Source organism: Suricata suricatta, chromosome 10, assembly GCF_006229205.1.
Source record: "Suricata suricatta isolate VVHF042 chromosome 10, meerkat_22Aug2017_6uvM2_HiC, whole genome shotgun sequence".
Classification (NCBI taxonomy): domain Eukaryota; kingdom Metazoa; phylum Chordata; class Mammalia; order Carnivora; family Herpestidae; genus Suricata; species Suricata suricatta.
The window spans coordinates 23,351,196-23,379,030 of NC_043709.1; the positions used below are offsets into that span (position 1 = coordinate 23,351,196).

Consider the following 27,835-nt stretch of genomic DNA (forward strand, 5'->3'; position numbering starts at 1 on the left):
TCTGCAATCTCTTTCGTAAGTTTTCTATAGTTTTCATCATATAGGTCTTTTACATCCTTGGTTAGGTTTATTCCTAGGTATTTTATGGTTTTTCGTGCAATTGTGAACAGGATCAGTTTCTTGATTTCTCTTTCCTCTGCTTCATTATTGGTGTATAGGAATGCAATAGATTTCTGTACATTGATTTTGTACCCTGCAACTTTACTGAATTCATTGATCAGTTCTAGAAGGCTTCTGGTGGAGTCGATTGGGTTTTCCATGTAGAGTATCACGTCATCTGCAAAAAGTGAAAGTTTGACTTCTTCTTTGCTGATTCTGATGCCTTTTATTTCCTTTTGTTGTCTGATTGCTGATGCTAGGACTTCCAGCACTATGTTAAACAGCAGTGGTGAGAGTGGACCCCTCTGTCATGTTCCTGATCTCAGGGGGAAAGCTCTCAGTTTTTCCCCATTTTATTATGACTTACTCTTTTACTCTGCAGATGATCTGACTTGGTAAGCACCCCACGTGCACTTGTGCTCTGTTTCCAACCCACCTACATGTACCGCTCTTCAATTCTGATACTAGCTACCTATTCAGAACTATGGTCAGACTCTCTATATTTAAAGATTCAGTTGTCCACAAAACTCCCCTTACTTCAGATGTCAGCCACAAGTCCCAGACTGCCTGCACTTCTGACTAGCCAATTATAAATTTAGGGGTTTCCACAACTCCCTTAGGTTTAATAATTGGCTATCACTCACCTAAAATACTGTACTTGGTATTATAGCTTTATTATAAAAGATACAACTCAGAAACAGCCAAATAAAAGAGGTACCCAGTCTGGCAGGGTCCCAGATAAGGAGCTTCCATGCCTTCTCCCCACAGAGTCAGACTACAACTGCCTAATACATCAATGCTTTCACCAACCTGGCAGCTCTTCAAGTATACTTTGAATCTCTGTTATTAGGAGCATACACATTTATGATTAGTAGGTCTTCCTGATTAATTGAGCCTCTTCCCATTCTGAAATGTCTCTCTCTATCTGTCAAAATACTCCTTGATCTACAGGTTATTTTAACTAGTATTAATAAAGTCTCACCAGGTTTTTAAGCTTACTGCATTCATGGTAATATCTCTTTCCACTGAATTATTTTCCATCAACTTCTTTACATTCAGAGTACTTCTGCTGTGGTCAACTATACATGTCTTTCTTTTTATCCAACAATCTCTGCCTTCTGACTAGGGTGTATAAACCACTTACCTTTAATATAATTATTGATATAATTGAGTTAGATTTATTATTTTCTACTTGCTTTCTGTTTGGTCCATATATTTTTGTTCCTGTCTCTTTTTTCCTGACTTCTTTATTTAATTGACCACTATTAAGTCTTCCATTTCACTGCAATTAATTTTTAGCTGTCTCTCTTTTTTGGTAGTTACTCTAAGGATTATTAAATGCATCCTTATCACATTCTACTTAGTTACTATTGTACTTTATGTTTATATCAAATGTAAAAAAAATGACAGTTTAACTTTATTTACTCTGTCTCTTGTGCTATTGTTTTCATATATTTTACACCTGAAAATGTTATAAACCCCATGACTCAATATGCATATGTGTTTATTAATTTTCAACATGTTTAGGTTATATTATGTTTGCAGTTTTTCTGCTTCATTTTCCTGCTTTAAACCACAGCATGTAGATTTTAAGTTGCTGCAAATTCTGAGATCTGGAATAATAGAACAAGGAAAGAGAAAGCAGTGAAGTAAAGAGCAACTGACAAGCTATTTGATCTCCCTTAGGGGCTTTTTCCATGACAAAAAAAAATTGCTATGAGGATTAAATGCATTACAGTTTATGCAGAAGTTGAAGCTCAGTAAATCTTACTTTCTGTTCCCTTTAAAAATGGAATTTTCAGGCTCAGATAGTTGTAATTAACATCAATGTATGCTGTGCATTGTGAACCAAATAATAATGAGAAGCAAATGAATTCTAGACAAGCCAAATAAGAACTCAAGGAAAATATTAATTTCCATTTATTCCAAGCTGCATGGTAAAAAATTATTTGTTAATTGAATACAATAAAAATAATTACCTAAATGCCCTTACCTTAATAGAATTGGTATTTTGTAGTTCTATTAACATGTCAATAAGTAATTCTGCTCCCAAATAGAATGGCAAAACACAGGTACACAGGAAAGCATCCTGGCTAATAGGAAATGTTTTATGCAGATCCACGGCTTGTTTAAGAAGTATCTGTAGCTCCTGAGTAAAGTTCCAAAAGGCCCGACAGCAATTCTGAAGCAGAGTCCAATAGCCTCCACGATGAGCAAGAACCTAAGACAAACACAACATTCAAAAGATCCCAAAGTTTCAAAAGACAGTGATCTCTGAACAATTTCATCTTTCTGCAAAAATAATGTCAAATAAAAAATAACACCATTATGTGTCATTTATATCATTATCCCAGTTAATTCTACCAATAGCTCCTATGAAGTAAGTATGCCCTAGTATTCTACTTAATCAGAGATAAGGAAACAGAGGCATGAAGCGAACTTGCCCAAGGTCATGATCTGCTAAGTGGTCAACTAGGATTTGCACACCAGCATTCCCATTGTTCTAGGCTCTGGGAAGGTGGCAGTGAGCAAGGGTAACTGGGTCTGCCCTTGTGCTGCTTCAGTTTCTTAGGGGAGACTGATCCTAGATAAGTAGACAAAAATGTAATTTCAGGGAATAATAAGTATTATAAAAAACAAAATAAAGCAGAAATGCATCAGAATCTGACAAACATGGGAGGATATGTCCTTTTAAATAGAGTGGCCAGGAAAAAAGTCTTCTCTGAGGAGGTGACATGAGCAGAGACTTGAAGGTTGAGTTGAACAAATCATGTGAAGGTGAGAGTAGGGGTGTTAAGAGGAGGAAAGCATTTGAAACCAAGAGAGCAGCAACTGCCAAGGATGGAGGAATAACCTGAGGGATGAGGAAGGGACAAGCAAGCTCCATGCTGTCAAGATCACAAACAGCAGACTGGACTGAACAGGAACAAGATGAACTGAGTTCCAAGATGTGAGCAGGACCCAGAACTTCCAGGGCCTCGAAGCTGGTGGAAAGGATTGAATGCAATGCTTGTGGTCAAGGGGGTTGATGTGGGCTTACTTCACATTTTTTAAGAAATCATCCTCTCCACAGAGAAAATGGGAACTCAAGTATTCTAGAAAAGATAAATTTCCTCTCAATTCTTGAGAGGTTTGAAGTATATGCCATTCCTGCTATGAGAAAAAGAAAACTAACTTCTTTATAGCTAATGATTCCAATTCTGAGTTTAATAATGTATCATATAATATTTAAGAAAAAAAGAGAAAAGCATTTGAGAGAAGACACAACTGGCCTGTAGAAATGGGGCATCAGGGCCAAGAGTAGGGTTTTCCTGAGGCCTAGAAAGAGTATTCCCTGTGCTAAAGGGAATAAAGGCATCTATGGTGCCCTAGGTGGGAGCAAGACTCCAGAGAGAAGCCACTGGAGTCACCAGAGAAGGCCTGTATCAAATGTGGCAAGAGAGTGGCACAGGGTATCTGAATATTCACAGAGATTATGTAGACAAGGACAAAGGCTACCTCAGCTCTGCACCAATGGAAGACTGATGACTAAAGCAGCTCACCCTGTTGCTGACAACTTGACAATGTGTAAATCCTCAGCGATAAGGCAGGCAATCCTCAAACATGACTGACATGAAACTCAGCAAATTTAGTCTCAAAGTTGAAACTAAAATTATGGACAGTAAGTAAATTAATACAATATATCTTATATGCCCAAACTAATGCCCTGAGATTTATGTCTATTACATTAGCAAATTAGAAGGACCACCTTACCATTGCTCTCCTGTAATATAAAAAAACTTTTGTAAAATGATCCAACAGACCCAAATTTGCTGCTCGATCCTTTTCTTTAGTACTAAGACCCGACTGAGAGTCTGAGTCATAAACTGTTGGTGTCTTTGACACATTTTCATCACTCATTCTGGAATTAATAAATGTGGAAAATTCTTCAGCATCTACAGTACAAAAATAAAGTATAACATTATTGAAAACAGAAAGTTCCAGAAGACATAGGTGATAATTACGGTAATCAAGGTAAGAATTGCTATATAAATTTGGAGGAAGTACAGGAGTAACATAGACACAGTGAACCAAGAAAAGTTTCTAGAGAAGGAGGCACTTAGATTAGATCTTAAAGTGTAGACATGTTTTAGCTATGCACAAAGACTATAGGGAAGAACATTTTGGGCAAGGGTGATGGCCAAAGGAACAATGCAGAGGCGGGAGTGTCATGTTTTCTCAGGGACCAATGACAAGATCCCACTGTTCCTTAATTTTCCCCTCTACAGTCCTTTCCCAGGACACATACATTAGAGGGTAAGTAGGATCCCTTGGAGTTGGGCAGTGCAGCAACCACATCCATTCCTTATCTTGTGGGTGTGGTATAAAGACACAAACTTCTCCTACCACAAACCTTCTCTTACAACTCTGCATTAAAGAATAAATCTCGAGGCACCTGGGCGGCTCAGTCAGTTAAGCATCCAACTCTTTTTTTTAATGTTTATTTTTGAGAGAGAGAGAGAGAGAGACAGAGAAAGAGACAGAGTGTGAGCAGGGAGGGGACAGAGAGAGACAGAGACACAGAATCAGAAACAGGCTCTAGGCTCCTAGCTGTCAGCACAGAGCCTGATGCAGGGTTCGAACTCACAAACTGAGAGATCATGACCTGAGCTAAAGTCAAAAGCTTAACTGACTGAGCCACCCAGACGCCCTGGTTTAGCATCCAACTCTTGATTTGGGGCTCCAGCCATGATCTCACATTTTGTGAGATCAAGCTCCGCTTCAGGCTCTATGATGACAGCATAGAGCCTGCTTGGGATTCTCTCTCTGCCCCTCCCCTGCTCACGTATACTCTCTCTCTCTCTCTCAAAATAAATAAACTTTTAAAAAAAGGAGTCTCAATAGCAGAATATTTTATTGTTGATCCCATGTGAGGTCTTAGGCAACCAGTTTAAAAAAAAACCTCAAGAAGCTGTGTATTATAATCTACATATAAAACTCAGACTCCATGTCAAGGGAATTTACTTTCAAATATATCAATATTCATAGTATAACATGAAGGTACCAGTTAAATCTCATCTATACCCTAGAAGAAATCAGAAAGGATATCAAGTACCTCAAATATAAATCAACACTCCTAGGGCAGCTACCCATCTATGAAGTACCTTGATCAGCAGTAAGTTACATAATACTTAAAATACTGTTAGTAATAATCTACACAAGAGGGTTTGTGTTAGCATGAAGATGCCAGAAATAAATCTTTATTTATGAAATGAGTGGTATTCAGGCTAGGTGATTGTTTAGGAATAGTGTCATCATTTTGCAGCACCCAGATGGAGATCCCTGTCCATCTGCATTTTTCCACCTCTCGCAGTGAAGTGAGTCTCCTGTCATCTGGGCAGATGACAGTACTGGTTGAGCCTGTCATTCAAACAAATAATATGGCGTTCATCTTGGAGTAAGTGGTCATGAGAGGTGTGAGTCAGAGATCCTAAGGCAAGAGTGGAATGCCCTGTGTACAAAATCCATACTATAAAACAGATATGTGAGTGTTTCATGCCTGCTTCCATCAGTATGTTTGGTGGAATTTGTCCTGAAATTTACTTCCACTAAAATATAACACTTGATAGCAAGACCTTGCTGATCTTGACAATAGGAGGCTACCAATATTTATTTAAAAAGAGCATTCTATTCAATGGACAGCCAAATTAGTTTAGGTCAGAACATAACATATATTTCCAAATACATATGATGATACCATAAAAACACAGAAAACAATAAAACTGAGCAAATAAAAATCTCCTACAAAATATCACAACTCAATTAAAATCCCAGGTCATTGGAAAATCATGTGTGTCCTTCTGTGTCTGTGGGGTGTGTGTGTGTGTGTGTGTGCGTGTGTGTGTGTGCATGTGTGTGTATTTGTGCATGAATGTGTTGCACCACTGAATGAAAACCTAGAGGCAATTTGATAGTATATAACAGATTTATTTATTTTACCTGATGGTAAATTGGCCTTTCTTTTTTTAGCTGTATGAAGGAAATCAAGTATTGCTTTATAGTTTTCTAGAGTCAATTTCGCTGTTGGTAATACTGTTCCAGAATTATACAGTGAGAACATATTAGGATCACATGATCGGAAACTGCAGGAGGAAAATATCATTAAAAAAAATATATATATATATAATTGAATCTGTCAAATACAATCTACTTTAATTTTTAAAATATGTGTGAGTTAATGCTCCCAAATTTTGGATCATAACATATTCTGGCACTTAACCAAAGCCATAAAATTTCCCATTAAATTTTAAAATTATACAATATAACTTTGCTCTTAGGAATCCTAATGTCAATATCCATTTCCCTAAAAGGGGCCTTGAAAATGGGAATGATGATCTATACTCACTCTAAGGGCTCTGAAATAATAAGTTATGTCAAATTAACCTGATTTAACCACAACTCAATAAAGATGCCTACTATGTAAAGCAATGTGTCCATGATCAATACTATTTCTTTTTTTAAAATAAGGTCTACATAGTAAATAATCCTCCACCTTACATACATAAATATGTTTTCATGGTGTTAGTAAAATTGAACTTAGCACTAAGTTACCCTAATAAAAATTTGTTCATGGTCTAATTGCTGTGCAGGGAAGTACTCATATCCTCTTTCTCTCTGCCCTTCCCCCACTGGTGCTCTCCTCTTGCTCGCTCTCTCTTTCCCTCTCTCTATCTCAAAATAAATAAATAAACTTAAAAGAAATATCCTTTTACAGTCTGCCACAGTCATTCCTTCCTCCAATCTATTTGGTATGTTGATGCCAGAGAAATTTTTTACTACAGAACTGTGCAAAATTCCTTAATAATCTCCCACTGTATATAAATTGAAGTTCCAAATTAATAGACAGTTACAACCCTCTATGATCTAATATTGACCTATTTTTTTTTTTAATTATTTCACACCACTCCATTTAATTTGCCCTAGATTCTGGTCAGACCATTCGGAGTTCTCATCTTGTGTTTCCTACCTGGGCTCTGACTCACATTCTTCCAAAAACCAGGAGTACCTCTTTCGCTGCCTGCCTTGCCTTACCCATCAAGAACCAGGCCAACAGGCCCTGCCCCATGAAACCTTTCTTGCTAGTTTCAAGTCAGAGGAAAGCCTCTTTCCCAGGAACAAAGAAGACTTTGTGCACACTTCACCTTATACCATTTCTTATCATTACTTGCTAACACTTGAGATCCGCCCTACTAGACTCTAGCTTGTGTGTCCTACTCGTCTTTGCATGCCCCCTGCATCCACCTCAGTACCCTGTATCTAACAAGTGCTCAGTAGTATTTTTTGAATGATGGACTCCACTCACCTTTTTAATTATTGCATAATATTTCATATCATGTATCTATCTTCTATTTTTTAACTCTATTAGCACTTTCACCAAAGGCACTCAAGAGCTCAAGTGTCTTTGAATAACAGGAAGTTTATATCATATGAAAAAATATGACCTGTGTTTATAGAGGCTTAAAATATACCTCAAAATGAAATAGAGATTTGCCTAATACTTAACTAACATCTACAGTTATACACTTGGTATTAAATTTCTCTTGAAATTACACTTTCTCCTTTACTGAAAGCTATAATGGCAATCATATACAAGCTTACATGCAGATTAGTACTTCACAAGTGCTTATAACCAGGACCTATTTAGGAAAGATTCTGAGACAAGAAATTAAGTAATATACCAGTGATCAGTAAAGAGAGAAGCACTCTGTCAATCTCTGTGAGGTATTATCAACATTGGAGCCCTGAACATACAAATAAAACCCATTTTCATAAGACGAAAAGAGTTTCATTCACTGATATTATTCGATACCTGACCACCGCATGGAACGTGCCAGATTTCATCCTCATTCGCTCCCCTAGCTTCGTTAAAAGCAGAGAGAAGTGTGCATTTGCCAGATACAGGTTCATCTGAGCTCTCCAGGGCATCTCCTCAAGAAATATCTGATGTAACCTCTTCCTTTTCACAAAATTTAATATTAAAGGATTCAAGTTCTCCACCAGGGATCGATAGGCAAGTTTTCTAACATCAGTTCTCTTATTTCTGCCAAGGGAGATACACATTTTGAAATTATACAAACTTCCAGATATGTAATAATGAAGAATGATTCCAATTTGTATAAAATACATCAAGAAGTCATTTGACTGCCCTTATGCAAGAGTTTCTGGCTTATCCATCATTTCCTTAGAGCTAACAATGTGAAATAGGGCAGTAGAAAAGGCACAAAGATAAACACAAAAGGTGAAGACACTATGTATTGCCTTCCGTCTCTCTGATGCCTATGTCCTAAGCTCAAACCGAGCATCTTTCCTTTTCCATAACCAAAAGGCTACTGAGATTGGACAACTAAATCATAACACAATGTTTGCATTCATCCCTAACTTCAATATCAAACACGAAAATCTCTGTATTGTTCTTTAAGAAAAAAAAAACAATGGAGAAAAATTTTTTCCACAACAAGACTATAGAAGAAATAAAACATCAATCAACTATAAACAAAATAACTTCATAAATCCATATTCAATATGCTCTGGAAAAAGCTAATATTTCAAAATGTAGTTAACAGTTCATATCTTAAGCATAACATATATTTAATTTTTTTAAATTATTCCTATAAAAATCTCAAAGTAGTCCCAACTATTTTTATAGTTGCATAATTGTTTATATGGTCTGACTTCATGTTTTCAAAGTACTTCTTTTTCTTTCTTTAATGTTGACAATATTGCTGCCCGATTGATCAGTGCCATTCTACCTGATTTATGCTGGAGGAAGGGGAAAAAAACTCTCAGTTGGTAAGTGAAAGTGTCTTGTTCAGTTTAATAGATGTTGTGACTGAATCTGACACAACACACACACACATGCACACATATACACACGAAAAAAAGGCAGCTAGATGGAAGGTAGGTAGACACATTGGTACACCAGAGGCATCGATATTTTCAAGGAGAAAGGAAAGAAGGACGGAAGGAAGGAAACAATTGTTTAACAGATAGTATTTACATTATCATTCAGTGCTAAAGATTTTGTATTTTGCTAATGATTTCCTTTTAATCTAAAGGGTTTTCTTTTTTTAGCTTCTTGTATTGTTTGCATGTCTTAGTGATGTTATTTGATTTCCAAACAAATGGGAATGTTTTAAATAACTCTACCTTGAAAATAAAAATCTAATTTCCAAAATAAAGATCAATCTTTTTCCTGTGTGAGAAATTAAGTCTCCTCAAAATGTGCAGGAGAGTTTGACAGGACGAGATGCATCTTCCCTGAACTAAGGGTGAGAGAATCCAACAAGAGAAGAGAGACGGGAACCTTCCTCTATGTATCTTGTCAAGGTAAGAACACATACAAGCGGACTTCGAAGGGAGCGAGAACCAGCCCAGAGGAGAGAGAAGGCTTCTTCTTTTACCACCTGAGCTGTTTCTAACGCGCAGGGTCCTCCCCAACCAGCTCTGTGTCTCCATGAGCCACAGATGTGAGTGCACCCAGCAGTCAGCGAGGATGCTCTGGAAGGATTAATAAGTCAGCATTAATAAATTCTCAGTGATATGGAACCATAAGAGGAAGGAGATGAAAGCCCAAAATAGAAAACATTAGGGAATCCAGACACTATCAGCTGTGTATTCTAGCTTGAGCAAATAAGTTAATACATTGACATTCATGGAAATAGAATTCAAGATTCATACCATCATAAAAAAGAGTTACAATTACGAAGAGAGAAAACACTGGAAAATATTCTATAGCATGGAATTGAAAGTGGACATATAAGTATGAACTTACAGTTTTAGACAGATACATAGATCTATTTAGGTGGACATATATATTTCCTAGTTCCGTCTGCTGAAAGCGCATAGAGGCAAAGATGCATCAGTAGCCACTAAAAGGAATCAACTGGTTCCATGGCTGGGGCAGGGAAAGTACAAGTTGAACATCTTGTGGTAAGTCAGTGAAGCTCAAAAAAATGATGGGACACATCAAAAAGACTAGGAGTCAGGCTGAAAGGGCTCCTGATGGCCAAATTTGGAACAATTTAAGACTCAAAATAAAGAATAATGTTAATTTGATAAAGAATATCCCCCAAAACAAACCTACCACAAATATCATTCTTTTTTTATTAAAAATTATTTTTATGTTTTTATTTTTGAGAGACAGAGAGAGACAGTGAGAGCAAGGGAGGGTCAGAGAGAGAGGGAGACACAGAATCTGAAGCAGGCTCCAGGCTCTGAGCGAGCTGTCAGCACAGAGCCTGAGGCAGGGCTCGAACCCATGAACCGTGAGATCATGACCTGAGCCGACGCCGGACGCTTAACTGACTGAGCCACCCAGGCGCCCCATCATTCTTTAATAAAATGTTGAAAACTTGAAAGCTTTTCCTCTGAAACAGGTATCCGACAAAAATACCCACTAATATCATTTATTTCAGCATTGAAATAGCAGGCTTAGTGAGAATAAGCAAGATAAAGGCAGTGGAGGCAGGGAGAGTATAAAGATTGAAAATAAAAAAGTAAAACAGTTGTCAATCATAGACAATATGATTATATATTTTTAAAACCCAAAATAAACTACAGATAAAGTATTACAATTAATCAGTGAATGTATTAAGCTCACGGAAGACAAAGTCAATATTTCTACATACCAGCAATAAACAAATAATTAAAAATGAAATTCTAAAATGATATTTCTAGTAACTTAAAAAAATGCCAAGGAATGAACCAAAGCAAAGATGTGCAAGACACTTTCTATTTTCACAGCAAATAGAAATTATAAGGACAATTTTAAACTATATAGAACTAAATGAGAATAAACACTACCATATACTAAAAATTATAAGATACAGCTAAAATGGTGATTAGAAGAAAATGTGTTAGTCTTCAATAATTGTGTTTTCTGATTCAAAGAAATCCCCAACCAAATTTCCAACACATTTTTTTGTATTTTTATGGGGTTTTTTAAATTTATTTTTGAGAGACAGAGAGAGACAGCATGAGCAGGGGAGGGTCAGAGAAAGAGGGAGACACAGAATCTGAAGCAGGCTCCAGGCTCTGAGCTAGCTGTCAGCACAGAGTCTGATGCGGGGCTCGAACCCAAGAACCAACTGTGAGATCATGACCTAAGCCGAAGCTGGAAGCTGGATGCTTAACTGACTGAGCCACTCAGGTGACCCTTTTTTGTATTTTTAATTAACAATGTAATTTCCATTTTTCCCTAGGAATTACTTCTAAATGTCTATTTAAGATTTTTAAATACATAGGATCATTTTTATTCTCTTTTCAAAAATCAGTCTCTACTGTAAGTGATTATAGTAAATTTCTTGAGACTTGACTTATAGCCAATACTATAAATGTTCTATATGTGCTTTAAAAAATAAATGCTTTTTTAAAAAATCCTCTAAAAATAAGCATTTTCCCATTGTTGGCTATTCATGACTCTTTTTCTCCTAAATTTGGAATGAAGCTGTCAATTTCTACCAAAATAATATCAAAATTAAATGAGGTAAGCATCCTACATCTGTATATACTCTTAGTGAAATGTTGGTTCATGTGTTTTGTTCATTTTTTTTAAGATTTTAAGTGTCTTTTAATATTTTCTAATTGGAATGTCTATTTTTATTATTCTTTTGTATTTTGAGAGGTCTTTATATATTCCAGATATAAGGTCTTTCTTGGATATGAGGTTTGCGAATACTTCACTCCAAGTATATAGCCTGTGTTTTCATCCTTTTCATAGAGTCAATAAGCAAAAGTTTTAAATTTTGATGAGGCCTGAGGTTGTATAGTAAATATATGCTTAATTTTATAAGAAATCCCATAGTCTTTTCCAGAGAGGCTGAATCTTTTTACATTCCCACCAGTAGTGTATTAATGACCTAGGTTTTCCTCATGATTGCCAGAATTTAGTGTTACCACAATTTTTTATTTTAGCAATTAAAATAGGTTTTAGTGATATCTGTGGGTTTGTTTTTGTCTAATGGCTAATGATATTGAACATCTTTTCATGTGTTTATTTGTCATCTGTATATAAGCAAAACTTTCCTTACTTGTTCACAATATGACTGTCCACACAGAAAGCCCATATCTATGAATAAATTATCAAGTAGTACTGAAGACAGTTGTTTCAAATCAAATTATATTCCTATACAAAAGAATAAAAGCATTCAGAAATGTAATTTTAAAAAACTGTTTATACTAATACCTAAAAGCATTTATTTGACATAGCTAATGAAAGATGTTTAATATCTTTATGGAAAATATCATAAAAATTTATTGAAAGACAGTAAATAAGACCTCGGTAAATGGTCTGTGTACCAGTAGGAAAAAAATCAATATTGGGGGAAAATTTTCCTAAATCAGTCTATATATTTAATTCTATCTCTATCAATATCATGAGTTTTTAGTATTACTTGACAAGCTATTCCAAACTCCTCCATGGAAGAATGTTCAAAACTTGCATGAACATGCTCGAGAGACTTATTCTATTAGACAAGAATCAATTTAATGCAGAGTAAGTAAGATGGTATGATATTGGCCTATGAATAGATAAATAGACCAACAGGATAGAAAAGAGAGCTCAAAACCGCATACATGAAAACTTGCTAAATGACAAAAGTGACAGCGATGGCAGAATATTCAATAAATGGCTAACAATGACTACTCAATGAAGGAGACTAGACAGTTAGGTATCTGCTAGGTATCTATACCCAAACTACAAAGATGGGGAAGGATATTCTTCCTCTCACAATTCACAAAAATAAATTACAGTTAGATGAAACTTCTAAATGTGAAAATCTAAAATTCAAATTCACAAAGAAAATACTTTTACTACCTTGTTCAAAAACAATAAAGAGAAATGTTGATACATTTGACTCCATTAACAATTATAACTTTTGATTTAAAAAAGAAAACTTTTGGGGTGCCTGGGTGGATCAGTCTGTTAAGCATCCAACTCTTGGTTTCAGCTCAGGTCATGATCTCACAGTTTGCGAGAGCAAGTCCCACATCAAGCTCTGCACTGACAGCACGTTGCCTGCAGTTCTCTCTTACCCTCTTTCTCTGCCCCTCCCCAGCTCCCACTCATTCTCTCTGTCTGTCTCTCTCTCTCTGTCCCAATAAATAAATAAACATTTAAAAAAGAAAAAAGAAAACTCTTAAAATGTAAATAGATGGATGAGCTAAAACCTGGGAAAAGCATTGGTATCCAAACTTCTAAAAATAAATGAGGAAACAACAAAATTTTTAAATGTGCAAAGGAACTAAACAAGTAGTCCTGAGAACAGAAAAGTTCTAGGGTCTAATTAAAACATGAAAAGATGCATAATCTCATTAGTAATCAAAGAAATAAATACGAAAATAACAATAAGATCAATGTTCACAACTGAACAGTCCACAAAAATTTGAAAATTTGATAATAATACCAAGTGTTGGTAAAAACGTTGAATAAGGGAAACATCACACCACCAATGAAAATTTAAGAGTAACTTAGCAAAATCTAGTAACGTGAAAGATATTCGTATCTTGGGAACTATACTCCTGTGTATTTATCCCCAGAGATTCTCACATTTGCATACAAGAGCTTTGTACAAGAACGACCTTTGAAGTAAAGTTTTATTTATTCATGCAATGGAATACTCTATAGCAGTAAATGAATAACTAGACATATACAATCTCAACATGAAAAAAAATCTCAGAAATGTAACATTGAGGAAAAGGAGCAAAATGACAAAGCAAATTGTAAAAAAAAAAAATACTATATATTATTTAGGAGTATATATTTATTTAATTGAAGTATAAAGTCACTTGTGATAAGCATGATAAATGCCAATTTTGAATAGTATTACATCTGGTGTATGCAAGGGACAAAAATGCATTCCAAAAAGGATGCATGGGAATTTCAACTGTGTTTGAAATGTTTTATATTTTAAACTGTATAGTGGGTACATTTTTTTATATTATTTTCTATACCCATCTAAAATATGTCACATTTCAAGTCATATTAGTGGGGTATAGGGAGAGTTTTCAATTAGCAATAATTGGATCTTAGCTAAACATCATTGGCTACGATATTACCACTGCCTGATGGAGAATTTCAAGCAACAATCATTAAGGATACTCACTGGGTTTGAGAATAGAAGACATCAGTGATACCCTTAACATAGATAAAAGAGTTAAAACAGAATCAATGAGAGATGAAGAATATAATAAACAAGACTGGAAACAAGTTTGATACAATGAACAGCAAGCTGGAAAAGCAGAGGAATGAATTAGTGACCTACAATATAAAATAATGGAAAATAATGAAGTTGAACAAAGAGAGAAAGAGCTGTGCAATATAATAATAGATTTAGGGAACTCAGTGACTCCATCAAATGTAATAACATTCATATTATAGGAGTCTCAGAAGAAGGAGAAAGAGAAAGGCAGGCAGAAAATTTATTCTAAGAAATAGCAGAAAACTTCCTTAATCTGAAGAAGGAAAGAGACATCCAGACCCAGGAGGCTCAGACAACTCCCATCAAAATCAACAAAAGCAGGCCAGCACCAAGACATATTATAATTACATTGGCAAAAACTATAGTGATAAAGAAAAAATCTTAAAAGCAGCAGGACAAAAGAAGTCCTTAACTCATAAGGGAAAACCCATAAGGCTAGCTGGAGATTTCTCAACAGAAAGTTGGCAAGTCAGAGGGAGTGGCATGATATAGTCATGTGGGAAATATATCTGCAGTCAAGAATACTCTATCCAGCAAGGCTATCATTCAGAATAGAAGGAGAAAAAAAGAGTTTCCCAGACAAACAAAAACTAAAGAAGTTCATGACCAATAAACCAGCCTTGCAAGAAATATTAAAGGGGACACTTTGAGAGGGAAAGAAAGACAAAAAGTGACAAAGACTAAAAAGGAACAGAGAAAATCTCCAGAGACAATAACAAAACAAGTAAGTAATAAAATGGCACTAAATGCATACCCATCAATAATTACTTGGATTGTAAATGGACTAAATAAGACCCACCCATAGGCTGCCTACAAGAGACTCACTTTAGACCTAAAGACACTTGCAGATTGAAAGTGAAGGGATGGAGAAACGTTTATCATGAAAACAGATGTCAAAAGAAAGTCAAGGTAGCAATACTTATATCAGACAAACTAGACTTTTTTGTTCTATTTTTGATTTTACCCTGCTTTGGTATTAGGGTAGTACTGGCCTCACGGAATGATTCTGAATGTGTTCCTTTTATTCCATTATTTGTGAGATTTTGATAAAGATTATCATTACTTTTTTTTTTAATGTTTGGTAGAATTTACCAATGAAAGCAAGTAGTACTGGGCTTTTCTGTGCTGGGAGATTTCTTATTTTTACTTCAATTTTCATTCTTGTTGTTGGGCTAAGAAGATTTCCTACTTCTTAGAGTCAAGATTCATGATTGATTCAGTGTTTTGGTAATTTGCTTGTTTTTAGGAATTATCTGGGATTTTTTCTAGGTTATCTGATTTGTTAGTCTGCAATTGCTTATAGTAATCTGTTATCACACTATGCATCTTTGTAGTTATCTGTTCTACTGTTTTCTCTTCCATTTTTCATTTTGGTTTTTGAGTCTTTTTTTTCCTTAGTTAATGTAGTTAAAAACAATAAACAAAATTGCCACTTTTGTTTATTGTTTGGAAAAACTGGTCATTACTTTCAATGTTATGTTACTGCTTATTCTGGTCTCTATTTTATTTATTTCTGATTTTTCTTTGTTACTACTTTCCTCTGCTAAATTTCAGCTTTTTTAGTTCCTTATGGTATAAGGTTAAGTTGTTTACTTGAACTTTTTTTCTTAATATAAGCACTTATAGCATTAGAAATGTCATAATTCAAATAAAGAAAATAAAGAATCAAACAGATAGTAGGCAAATACAAACAAGAACAAAATGAGAGTGGTTCTATTATGCATATGTTTCTCTTAAGATCCAAATTACTATATAAAAAAGGACATTTTATATATAAAATGAAGGTACAATATATAAAGAATATATAAGAATCATAAGTGCATACTCATAAAAGTAGAAGCTAAACATTTTACCATGATAAGTTTATGATTTCATAAAATTTTATGAACAAGACATCAGGTCCACTAATAATTAAAAATAATTTACCTACTGGGCTCTTGACCACCCTATCTAAACTACTGCTGCCACCCTATTGTTTATTTGTGTGTTCCCTCATTTACTGTGTTCCTATCATTAATATGTAAGTTTCCCAAGGGCAGTGAACTTATCTGTCTAGTCTACCAGAGTATCCCCAATGACTAAAATAATGCCAACCACATAGTAAACATTTATGGAATTATTTAATCAGTTACTACCTTTCATGTTCCATCATTTCAGCAATAAATGGATTTTTAGCAAAAAATTCTCTGAGATTTTCCTTTCTTTTACTTCTTTTTCTTGGCATCATTTCTACAGTCTTAATAAAGGAAATAACAAAAATGTTACAAATTAAATCTAAACTATGAACACAGTATAATTTATTCATACTCTAATGTTTATCTCTTGACATGAAAATACAGTGATTTGTTTATAACCTTCAATTAAAATTACTATAAAAAGAAACAAAACAGCATATGACTATAAAAAATCCACGTGGAGTGGAGCCACGTGGCTCAGTTGGTTAAGTGTCCGACTTCAGCTCAGGTCATGATCTCATGGCTTGTGAGTTCAAGTCCCGTGTCAAGCTCTGTGCTCACTGCTCAGAGCCTCAAGCCTGCTTCAGATTCTGTGTCTCCCTCTCTCTCTGCCCCTCCCTGCTCACACTCTGTCTCTCTCTCTCTCAAAAATAAATAAATGTTAAAAAAATTTTCTTAAATATCCACGTGGTAACTTAAGAATTATAATGTATAATAGTAATATTGTTTATTGGTATTTCCTTCTGTTTCTTTTTTTTTTTTCTTGAAAGAGAGGGAGCAGGGGAGGGACAGAGGAAGAGGGAGAGAGAGAATCTTAAGCAGGTTCCATACCCAGGATGGAGCCTAATGCAGGGATTGATCTCATGATCATGAGATCACAATCTAAGCCAAAATAAGAGTCGGACGCTTAACCGACTGAGCTACTCACGTGCTCCTGTTTCATATCATAATAAACATAATGCAGCCAATCATTTCTAGATATATGAACCTCTTACTTCATTAACTTCAAATTCAAAACTCATATGAAACTTACTCTTCCAATCTCCATTACTACAGCTTTGAACTTCGCCGAAGGTTTGCCCGTTTTTTTATACAAAATATTGTCTTTATATTTTGTTTTTTTTGTTCCAAGTAGGGACTCGTTCCTCCTAATACAGAAAGATAAAGTCAGTTAAAAGGATCTGTAAGAATTTGCAGAATTATCCCAAAGCAATAAATCTTTAATGAACGTTGTCACTAAAATCATACTAGAAGAATATGCAAAACTGTTTGTGTCTCATACATAAATAAGACTGTGATATTCCTGATCATCAAGAAATAGCTGGTCTCTCATGAGAGCAAAATGTAAATCATACCATAAAATGTGATGAGAGCTGATGTATGACTTAGGGGAAACAGAACAGAACTGAACTGAAAATAAAGCAACATGAACACGTCCCTTTAAAACTGAAACAGTAACTACATAAGAATTTCCCTGGACAAGCGCTCTTGCTACCAACAGATTTCAGTCTCTTTGGTTCCATCATGTGCAGGCTCCTAGCTACTATCATGTTCTGAATACCAACAGGCGCTAAGCATTTTATATGACTATGAAAACTTTTCCTCTCCCACAATCACTTGTAGAAGTTCTTAACCTCATTTTTTCAATCTGCCATGGGCCCCTATGGTAATCCAAACCCTTCAAATACTGTGAAGTCTCATAATTCCTCCTTCTATTGATACTTACTTATCATCTACTGTCCCTAAAATTTATATATTTCCTAAAATTTCTACTTCTTTGGGTAGGTACTTACTAATTTCAGTAAAACCCTGCTATCACATGATAAATGAGATCCAAAAACTTAAATTGAATAAAATGTAGGGTCATATCAGTGAAAGGCTAATGAAATGACTGGGTGAGTCTGCATAGCTAGTTGTAAGGGTTGGGGTTCCAAATTCATCTTGGTCCTAATGGTGGTTGGCCTTGTTTAAATTTTAATGAAGATGATCCTGGATCCTGCAGTTGGTTGGGACTCCAGGCCAGCTGCAGCAGTTCCAAGAGTCCCCCAATTAGTTGGCATTCATTTTGTTAAATGTTTTGTCTCCATGAACTAGGAAGCTTGGACTAGGGACCACTGGGGACTTGGGAACTACCCTCTGCAACTGGCATCTTGAGACTGCTATTTTCCAAGCAGGTTAGTCGCTTCTTCTCTACTTCCTGCTTCTCCCACCCTCCAGAATGCTTGACCTAGTTTCTGTTACTGAAGAAAGATACAGGAAGAAGAGGAGGTACTGGATACACACTTGCCATATTCTGAATTTCTCCACATTCGCCTCCATGCTTTGCAGAATTCTCACCCACTGAGTCAATTAAACAAACTCCTCCCACTTCTCAACCTCCTCATAGAATGCTTCCTCCTAGCTTTTTATTTTCTTTATGGTATGTTATGAAAAACGGTACTTTAAAATTTTTAAGTAGTCAGTGATACCGATCTTTGATTTCATGGCTTATTCATTATTTTAATTCCTTATATCAGTACCTGTTTCTGACTAAAAACATTGAATCCCAATACTTGTTTGCCTGTTATTTCAAAAACAGAAATCTGTTATACTTTATCAGATAGTACAAATCTCTCTTCTCCTCTTTTTTATTTTTCAAGTATATTTCATTATTTTAGGTCATTCCATAAAACTAATCTGATTAGAATTACGTTAAACCAATAAATTAATTTGAAGATAACAGAAATTACAGTAGTCCGTCTGCCCATCAAGTAATGTACTATGTCTTTCCATTTATTCAAGTCATTTTTTTAAATATCTCATTAAAAAGGTTTGATCTTCTTTTATTAGCCTAAGTCTCCTCACAAATCCTGATAAATTTAATCCCATGTTTCATAGAAATGGGATCACTTTTCCATTATAATTCTGTCTAGTCCACATAGGAAAGACTTTGCATCTAGCTATCCTATGGAATTTTATAATTAGTTCTGATAGTTATTGGTTAATTAGATTAAGTTTTTAAAAATTAATTATTGGCAAATAGCAATCATTTTATCTCCTTTCTAGAGTACTTCACTGAAGAATTCATTTGACAAACATCTTGGAGACCCTATTATGTGATAATTACATGAATTCTAATCCTAAATTCTATTTCTTATTTAATGCTCTGGCAGAAGCTTTCAGAACAATGTTAAATGATAGAAGGAATACGTTTCCTTGCTAAAAAGCTAATTTGAACAGAAAATACTCTTCTACACCTAATTTGCCAGGAATGGTTGTTGAATTTCACATGACTTTTTAGCATCTGCTAAAGGCTCCTTTGACTACCTGTAATTACATTTGCAGATTTTCTACTATATTTATATTGACAATAAGATCTACATTTTCAATGTTGAATTTATAAGCTAGTACTTTATGGATTTTTGTTTCTATATACTACTAAGTAAAACTGATTTATAAATTACTATTTTTTAAATTCTTTTTATAAAGCTGCTATCAGAGACTGCTGCAATAAATTTAGTAGGAAATTTTAAACCCTTGTGCTGAAATAGCTTTATGTAAAATAAAAATTATTTGTTCCTTTAAAATATGAAAGAAGTAGCCTAAAAAACTGAACTATTCAACTTTTTTTTTACTATTTCAATCAATTCTTATTATTTAAACTTTTCCAGATTATCATTTTCAATTAGAAATTTAAATTTATTCATATTAAATCCATATGCTGTTATCCACTGTTTGTATAACTGCTTCCAAATGTATGATTATGACCTCTTTCGATTACTTGTATTTCACTTTTTCTTATTATGGTGGCTGGAAAGTCACTTAATTTATTCAGATCTTCAAAAAAATAGCTCTAGTAGTTACCAATTAAATAATTTTAACGCTATTAATTATTTAATTTCAACTTATTTTCTTTTTTCTTAGATTTACTTCATTTTTCTAATTGCTTGAGTTCAATAAAAGTTAATTTTATTTTATTTTTCATTTTTAGCAATAGAAGCTTCTAAAGCTAACAATTTCTCTCTAACTGCTATTTTGAGTACATTTGATGTTAGGATTTCTCATTATCATTACTTTCAAAAGTATGCTTTTAGTTAGATTTCTTTTTTGATCCATTAATTATATATGCCAGCAATGTATTTTATTATGAAATTTCAGTTTTAGCAGTGCCTGGGTGGCTCAGTCGGTTAAGCGTCTGACTTGGGCTAGGTCAGGATCTCACAGCTCTGAGTTCTATCCCCACACTGGGCTCTGTGCTTCCAGGTCAGAGCCTGGAGCCTGCTTTGGATTCTGTGTCTCCCTCTCTCCCTCTCTCTCTCTCTCTCTGCCCCTCCACCACTTGCAGGCACACGCTCTCTCTCTCTCTCTTTGTCTCTCTCTTTCTTAAAAACAAACATTTAAAAATTCTTTAGTTTATTATACTATCAGACTATGTGGTCTTTACAAATTTTAGTCTGGGTTATCTACTGGACTCTATTTTGCAACTTAAATATTACTTTTTTTAAAACTTAATGAGTGCTTTAAAGGATGTATAGTCTCAATTGGCTATATATTCAATTAATCTTACTAATTATATACATGTTCTGTGTCTTTTTTATTTCTTTTTAAAGTAGCATGTTATACTCTCTCAATATTATTGCATTTCTGTCAAGTCAGCTTTATTGTTTCAGCAATTACTTCCATAAACACTGATTTTTTTGTTACATGGAACATGAAAATTCATGGGGGCCCTGAATGGCTCAGTCCGTTAGGCTTTGGACTCTTGACTTTGGCTCAGGTTATGACTTGATCTCACGGTTGTGGGATCTGCCAACCTTGCGCTCTGTGCTGACCACTTAGAGCCTACTTGGGACCCTCCCTCGCCCTCTGTCTCTGCCCCTTCCCTACTTGTGCATGAGCATGCGCTCTCTCTCTCTCTCTCAAAATAAATCAAGAGCATTTAAAACAAGAACATACATTTATGAAATACCTTTCATAGTGATGTAAAGAATGATTGGTAGAATCACCCACTTTGAATGTGAAAAGGTAGAATTAAAAATAAATAACAAAGAGATTATGCTTTTTCTTTTTAAAAGAGTTGCCTTTCTTCTTGTTTTATTTTTTAGAGAGAGAGAGAGCACGCATAAGTCAGGGAAAGGGAGAGAGATAGAGAAAGAATCTTAAGCAGGCTCCACACTCAGCAAATTGCCCAACACGGGACTCAATCCCACGATCCTGGGGCCATGACCTGAGCTGAAATCAAGGGTCAGATGTTCAACTGACTGAGCCACACTGGTGCCCTGAATTATTCTCTAAAATGTTACTGGGACAATTAATAAACTGGGGATGGGGAGGTGGAGAACCTAAGGTTTAATCTAAATCCCCACACCAAAATCATTTCCATATGGATTGAAAGATTAAATATAAATCAAGAAACCATAAAATTGGAAGAAAACACATCTGCACATTTGTCTGTTGCAGAAAATCTCCGTTGTGCAAAACTATGTTAAGCATATGAACATAAAAAGAAAATAGGTATTACTATCAAGGTAGAAATCAAAGTGTTGCATCTGTTCATCCTCTATATTCCCTGACTTGGAGAAGAGCATCCTAAAACATCTGCTCAGCCTTGAAAATTGAAATCATTATGAACTTAGTCACACTGCTCAATCCCCAACCTGGAGTCTTTTGTTACTACCACTGGTCAATGTTTCTGAGACACTTACAGAATATCCACTATTCTAAGACGACTTCCACAATCAGCCCTCCAAATTTCAGTGCACACCAAAAGTGTCTTCTGATTCTCTTTCATAGTAAGAATGTTATTTGTAGCTTCCAAACTTTTAATTTCAGATATGATTTTCTAAAATTTAATAGAACGTTCTGACTAATTCTGTAAATACCATAACCTTTAAATTTAATGAAAGCAATTTCCTCCTTTATCATTCGAAAATATGAAGCATATAAATTCCAAGCTTGTGTTCTAATAAATGAAGTGCCTGTTTTAGGAAGAATGTTTTTCCTATATGTTTTTATGAGAATGTTTCCCTTTTGCTGACATTCTTTAAATAGACCTCATGTTATTGATGAGAGATAGATATATTCACAATGGTGAAAGAAAAGCCCAGTTGTTGGAAGAAAATGTTTACTTATTTACTTATTTACACACACAGACATAAATCCTTACTGTCACCTAAGGGGCTGTTTACACCCCCCTACCTGCACACTCCACCATCTTTTTCATTCAACTTATATATACTTATATATCTCAAAAGGACAATGTAACCTATCTTTTAAGTTTTAAATATTAATAAAATATATATTACAAATACCTTTTTAAGAAGTCATAAATCGGATTTGTTATCTCCACCATAAGATGAAATTTCTCATCGTTCATACATTTTAGCATAACTTGTGTAAAGAATTCTAGAAATCTAGGTCTCTGTTTAAACTTCATAACTGTGAAAACAAAGAAGTATATAGCAGTAAATGTGTCAAGAACTCCTGTCTTTCCAAGATTAAATAATCCTTTATGGTCTATGTTTCATTTGTTTTCCAAATATCTCAGTGTTGATAACTAGTTCATAAAAGTTGCCTCTAATGTCAGACAAACTGGGGGGTGGGGGACTGCTAATTATCAAAATTACTAGTTATCTTCATTTTTATTCTCTCTCACTCTGAGCTAAGAAATAATGTTGCTATTTCCTCATAGCTGGTCTTAACAATCACTCGCATTTTTCAATTCCCTAATATTCATAAGCTTCATAAAAGCATTCACTACCAAAATAAGTCACCATCAAAGTTATGTCTTTCTAGATTTTAACTCATATTACTTGACCGTCAATATTTATTGTGTTATTCTAAACAGGTAAGAACTCAGAACCTTCTGCCTAGAAAGGTGAGATCTTTCAGACAACAAGAGAATCCACACAATAAATGATCTTCAAGAAAATCGAGCATATACATTTAGGTCACCTACCTTCTTTCACAGCACTTTTGACTGGCCAGTTTAACACAACAGGGTAAAGATATATAGGGTCCTCTGTTCCTGAGAGTTCAGTCGTAACATCTAAGGTTTAAAAAATTAGTAAGTTGTAGGTTCTATTTAACATGAATAACCAAAAATGAAAATTCTTTGGAAGAATGTTCAAGCATTCATTCTAAATTATGTGCCTTCAAAATATCAACTATATCATTATATTTGGGGGATTAAAAAACCCAGTGATCTCAATTATTTTCATTTTTCCCCCTAAAAGCCAAGGAGATCACCACCAAAGAGGTGAAGAGTTTCCAAGGCTTGAGTCTTTCATATTCAACAGTTGTCATATTATCAGCAAACCCCAAACTCAGAAACATACCAATTATGTTAACTTCATCTTTACAAAATTACTTTTAAAAGACCGTAAAATATGGAATAATGAACAGCACAGCACTGAGCAAGGCCGCCTGGGTTCAAATTCTAACACTGACACTTTTTATGAGACCTTGGGAAATTACTCAACTTCTCTGTGCCTTGAGTTCATTATCTTTATAATGAGCATCAGAGTATCTCCCTGATATGGTTTTTATATAAGGGCCATATGAGTTTCAATCTGTATAAAACACTTAAAATGCTTCCTGGCACACAGAAAACACTGTACAAAACTATTATTTTTATGATTGTTTTGTTATTAAATCTGTTGTTTAGCTAGTAACATATTGTGCTTCTTAGTAAAATATTTTTACTGATAAAATGAAAATAATTCACATTTCTAAAACACTTTATATTTTAAAGAATGATATTTTTATAACAAGACAATTCCAGCTTTCCCAAAGCTACGTTTACTGGTTATGTGAATAATAGAGCATTGGGTTCAATTCATAAATTTGATTCAAAACATACTCTGGAGAGAGAGAGAGAGAAAGAGAGAGATCGACCCAGGCCAGGGAATTCTGAACCCAGATGGAAGTGCGGCACACGAAGAAAGGTGAGACGGGGACACAGGATTCTGCAAGCAGAGTCAGTTCCAGAAGGGTCAAGGGGCCAAAAGTGGAACCGCCTACTTGAGAAAAATGTGGAGAGAAAAGGTACTCCCTTGATCTTCCAGAAGGTTTGAAGTACTGGCTAAAAATAGGGGATAATATTTTTCATCATCAGAAACTAAATCAATTTCTTAAGGAGATTTCCAAACTGCAAAGTCCAAAATTCTAATCATTGTGTGCACATTGGTCCATTATGAAATTACTGTTTGGCACAATGAACTAGAAGTTTCACTTGAGTAGACTGTGGTTCAAATCACTCACACGTTAACACCCCTCATGCTACCCTTTCATCTGTTACATTTTTGTCTTTGAAAGAGTAGTGATTCTCAATTTTGTGCTCCCCTCCCCAACACACTTGGCAACATTTGCCTCCCGGCTGATTGTCACAGCTGGGAAGGCATTGTGCCAAGCATCTATAGGTAGAGAGATCAGGGATACTGATCATCATCCTAGGGTACCCCATGGCAAAGAATTAGCTGACCCAAATCGCCAAGGCTGAGAAACCCTGCTTTAGAATAAAAGATTTAGGCTCAAAACAAGCCAGTTATGTAATCCTAAATAAATCACTTAATCTTTATGAACCACATTGGAAAAAAAGCAGTTAGCAATCCGTTATTAACAGAGTATTTTTAGGATTAATGACATAATGTAAAAGCACCTTAAAGGATTTACCAAATGCTAATCTCATCTTAATCCTTTTAACAAAATATTTTCTTATTTTTAAAAAAACATAATTCCAGGCAAAAGTATACAGAAAGAAAAAATAACTACATTGCTTTGTCAGTTTGAGTAGGTGGATCTCCAACAAGGCCAGCTGTTCATTTATTTTTTCAGGTAATAGTGTCTGCTGTGTCTTCATAGACTTGAAAGGCTTCTTAGAAGAACCCTAAAAACATTGGTTAAGCGTCAGAACGTACTTCAACATGTTTCAACAATTGTCACTTTCAAGAAATAATCTTAAAACTATGATTTCATACTTTCATGCTTGGTGGATAAAACTATGACCTATACATGGCTAAGTGATATAAATTAATAATTAATAATAACAGTCATTTTATTCCAACTAAATGACAAACACAGTACTCAGTATTTTATGGGGATTAGCCAAAATATTCCTTCTCTTCCCCCCTCCCTTCCTTTAACTTCTTATACCCTCCACCCCAACTAGCACCACCACCCCCTTTAACCTATACACACTTTTCTGAAAGCAGCTGACAGTACAGCTCTAAAAAATCCTCAAAAGAAAATTCCCAGCCTGACCTCAAAAATGTACTCCTCTTTCATTTTTATTTTTTCCTTTCTTTTTTCCCAAAGGATCTTCTTTACAACCAAGCTAATTGCCTTTGCTGCCTTGCCTTTCATTGAAACATAACAAGATCTGCAATTAGTGGATTAAGAATTAGTGGATCTGTGCTCAGGCTCCCCACCACATTTTCAACAGTCTGAGCCTGAGAACTGAATGTCTTTACGTCTCCAGTTCTCAAACAAACAAACAGACAAACGAGAAGCCCTCCTAAGCCCCTATAGGCTTAAAGGGTCCTTGGGGATATAATGATTTCTGATTCTTAATAAATTAGGTATTAGCTTCTCAGTCCCTACAATCTTAGAAAGGAGTATCACAACCTTCCCCTGGGCTTGGGGCTCCATGGAACCATGGGTGGAGTCCTGCCCTGCAGGGATGTGAAGGAATAGGACTGTGAGTCAAGGCCTGGGTGACATAAAGGGCCGGCAGCTGATGGACTCTGAGAGTGAACAGCAGTTCATGAAAAACCTTCAAATTGCATCCAGCTTAATCAAAACTCTCTATAAACAAAATAAGCCTCCACTCCCAAAAAAGTATTATAGCTAAACACAATTCGTCCAGTAAAACACTGGTGATTTTTGAAGCTTTTTGTGACAAGCAAACACTTACTTTGGCATATAATTCAGCATGTAATTAAAAGAGATAGAGATGGGCCAGCCAACTGAAACAGAGTCCAGGATGACAATCTCTCTCCCCACCCCAGTCACTGAATTTTTAGGCTTCAAGTAATTCCTAGAGCTCCTCAGAAACTAAGCAACATTTCAAAATTTGATCTATAAAAACACATAACCACATGGTTTCAAGAAAAGGCAAAGCAACGGGAGGCAGATACTAAGTAGTCTCAGACATTAGAAGTCTCATAAAGAAGACAATTTAGGTGACACAATGAGTTTAGGAAAAATCTACTTTGAACAAAGTAAAAAGCTCTGACAGGTATTTACTACATTCACTGACCCACCTAGAATCATAAAATCTTCAGTCTGGGAGAGACTTCAGAGAGCTTTTAGTTCCATGTCCAGCTGGGCTTAGGAAGCTCTATCAACACCTGATGGTCAGTACTGGTGAGAGAGGCTCTTCAGTATTCCAGCATGGATTCCTTTAAATAAGGAAGCTCTTGGCCACATACCACTTTTTCTTTATATAAATATGACAAATTTAAAACTGACCAATTTTCTAACACATTTGCTAATACTACACAATGCTTAAAAGACTCAAATACATGTATGTTTTAAGATGAGAAGAAAAAAATCAATTACCTCCTCTTGTGTTTCTTCTTGGTTAATCACACCAAATAGAGATTTGCACCCTGATGTGATGTCCAACATCTTTTTTCCATAATTTATCATCATAACTGCCAGGTCATATTCTTTCCATGAACGCAGAATCTAATTTAAAATATTTATTAATTATCCCTGTTGGAAACACTTGTCTATTTTCAAGTGTCATCCACCATCTTTCATAAACTCCAAAGTCCCATTAATTTTTGGGTCTAAGAATTCCCCTGATTTTGTTCAGGAAACTGGAAATTTACCTCCAGATCTTATTTCACCACAATTAAAGTTGCATGATTCACTGCTTTAAATAAAGGACAAATAACAAGATTATTTCCTCAATAGTGAATTCCCCATATTTCTAGGACATATAGCCATGTATGTTTCAGTATAGGAAGTTAACTATTAAGAAAATATTTCCCATTCTGTCAGTTGCGTATTAGTTTTCTTGATTGTTTCCTTTGCAGTGCAGAAGCTTTTTATCTTGATGAAGTCCCAAGAGTTCAGTTTTGCTTTCATTTCCCTTGCCTTTGAGGATGTGTCGAGTAGGAAATTGCTGCGGTGGAGGTCTAGGAGGTCTTTTCCTACTTTCTCCTCGAGGGTTTTAATGGTTTCCTGTCTCACATTCAAGTCCTTCAGCCATTTTGATATAATATAACTTTGGCTATTCGGGGTCTTTTGTGGTTCCATATGAATTTGAGGATAGTTTGTTCTAGTTGCAAATGACATATCAGATAAAGGCCTAATATCTAAAATATACAAGGAACTCACCAAACTTCACACCACAAAACAAATAACCCAGTGAAGAAATGGGCAGAAGACATGAACAGACACTTCTCCAAAGAGGACATCCAGATGGCCTACAGGCACATGAAACAATGCTCAACATCACTCATCATCAGGGAAACACAAATCAAAACCACACTGAGATACCCCCTCATGCCAGTCAGAGTGGCTAAAATGAATAAATCAAGAGACTATAGATGCTGG

At 35.2% G+C, this 27,835-nt stretch overlaps 1 protein-coding gene across 2 annotated transcripts in view; it reads right to left on the reverse strand.

Annotated features, from left to right (window-relative positions):
• The window catches only part of CFAP54 (cilia and flagella associated protein 54), a 279,565-nt gene that overhangs the window by 139,983 nt on the left and 111,747 nt on the right, over positions 1-27,835 (reverse strand). For both annotated transcript variants that reach the window (XM_029955764.1, XM_029955763.1), the window contains exons 27-36: positions 26,831-26,959; positions 25,043-25,157; positions 23,229-23,318; positions 22,582-22,708; positions 17,325-17,439; positions 16,472-16,572; positions 7,949-8,179; positions 6,079-6,221; positions 3,853-4,034; positions 2,093-2,320 (exon numbers count right to left, since the gene is read on the reverse strand). In XM_029955764.1, the coding sequence (XP_029811624.1) occupies positions 2,093-2,320; positions 3,853-4,034; positions 6,079-6,221; positions 7,949-8,179; positions 16,472-16,572; positions 17,325-17,439; positions 22,582-22,708; positions 23,229-23,318; positions 25,043-25,157; positions 26,831-26,959 (1,461 nt within the window). The remainder of the gene's footprint in view (positions 1-2,092; positions 2,321-3,852; positions 4,035-6,078; positions 6,222-7,948; positions 8,180-16,471; positions 16,573-17,324; positions 17,440-22,581; positions 22,709-23,228; positions 23,319-25,042; positions 25,158-26,830; positions 26,960-27,835) is intronic.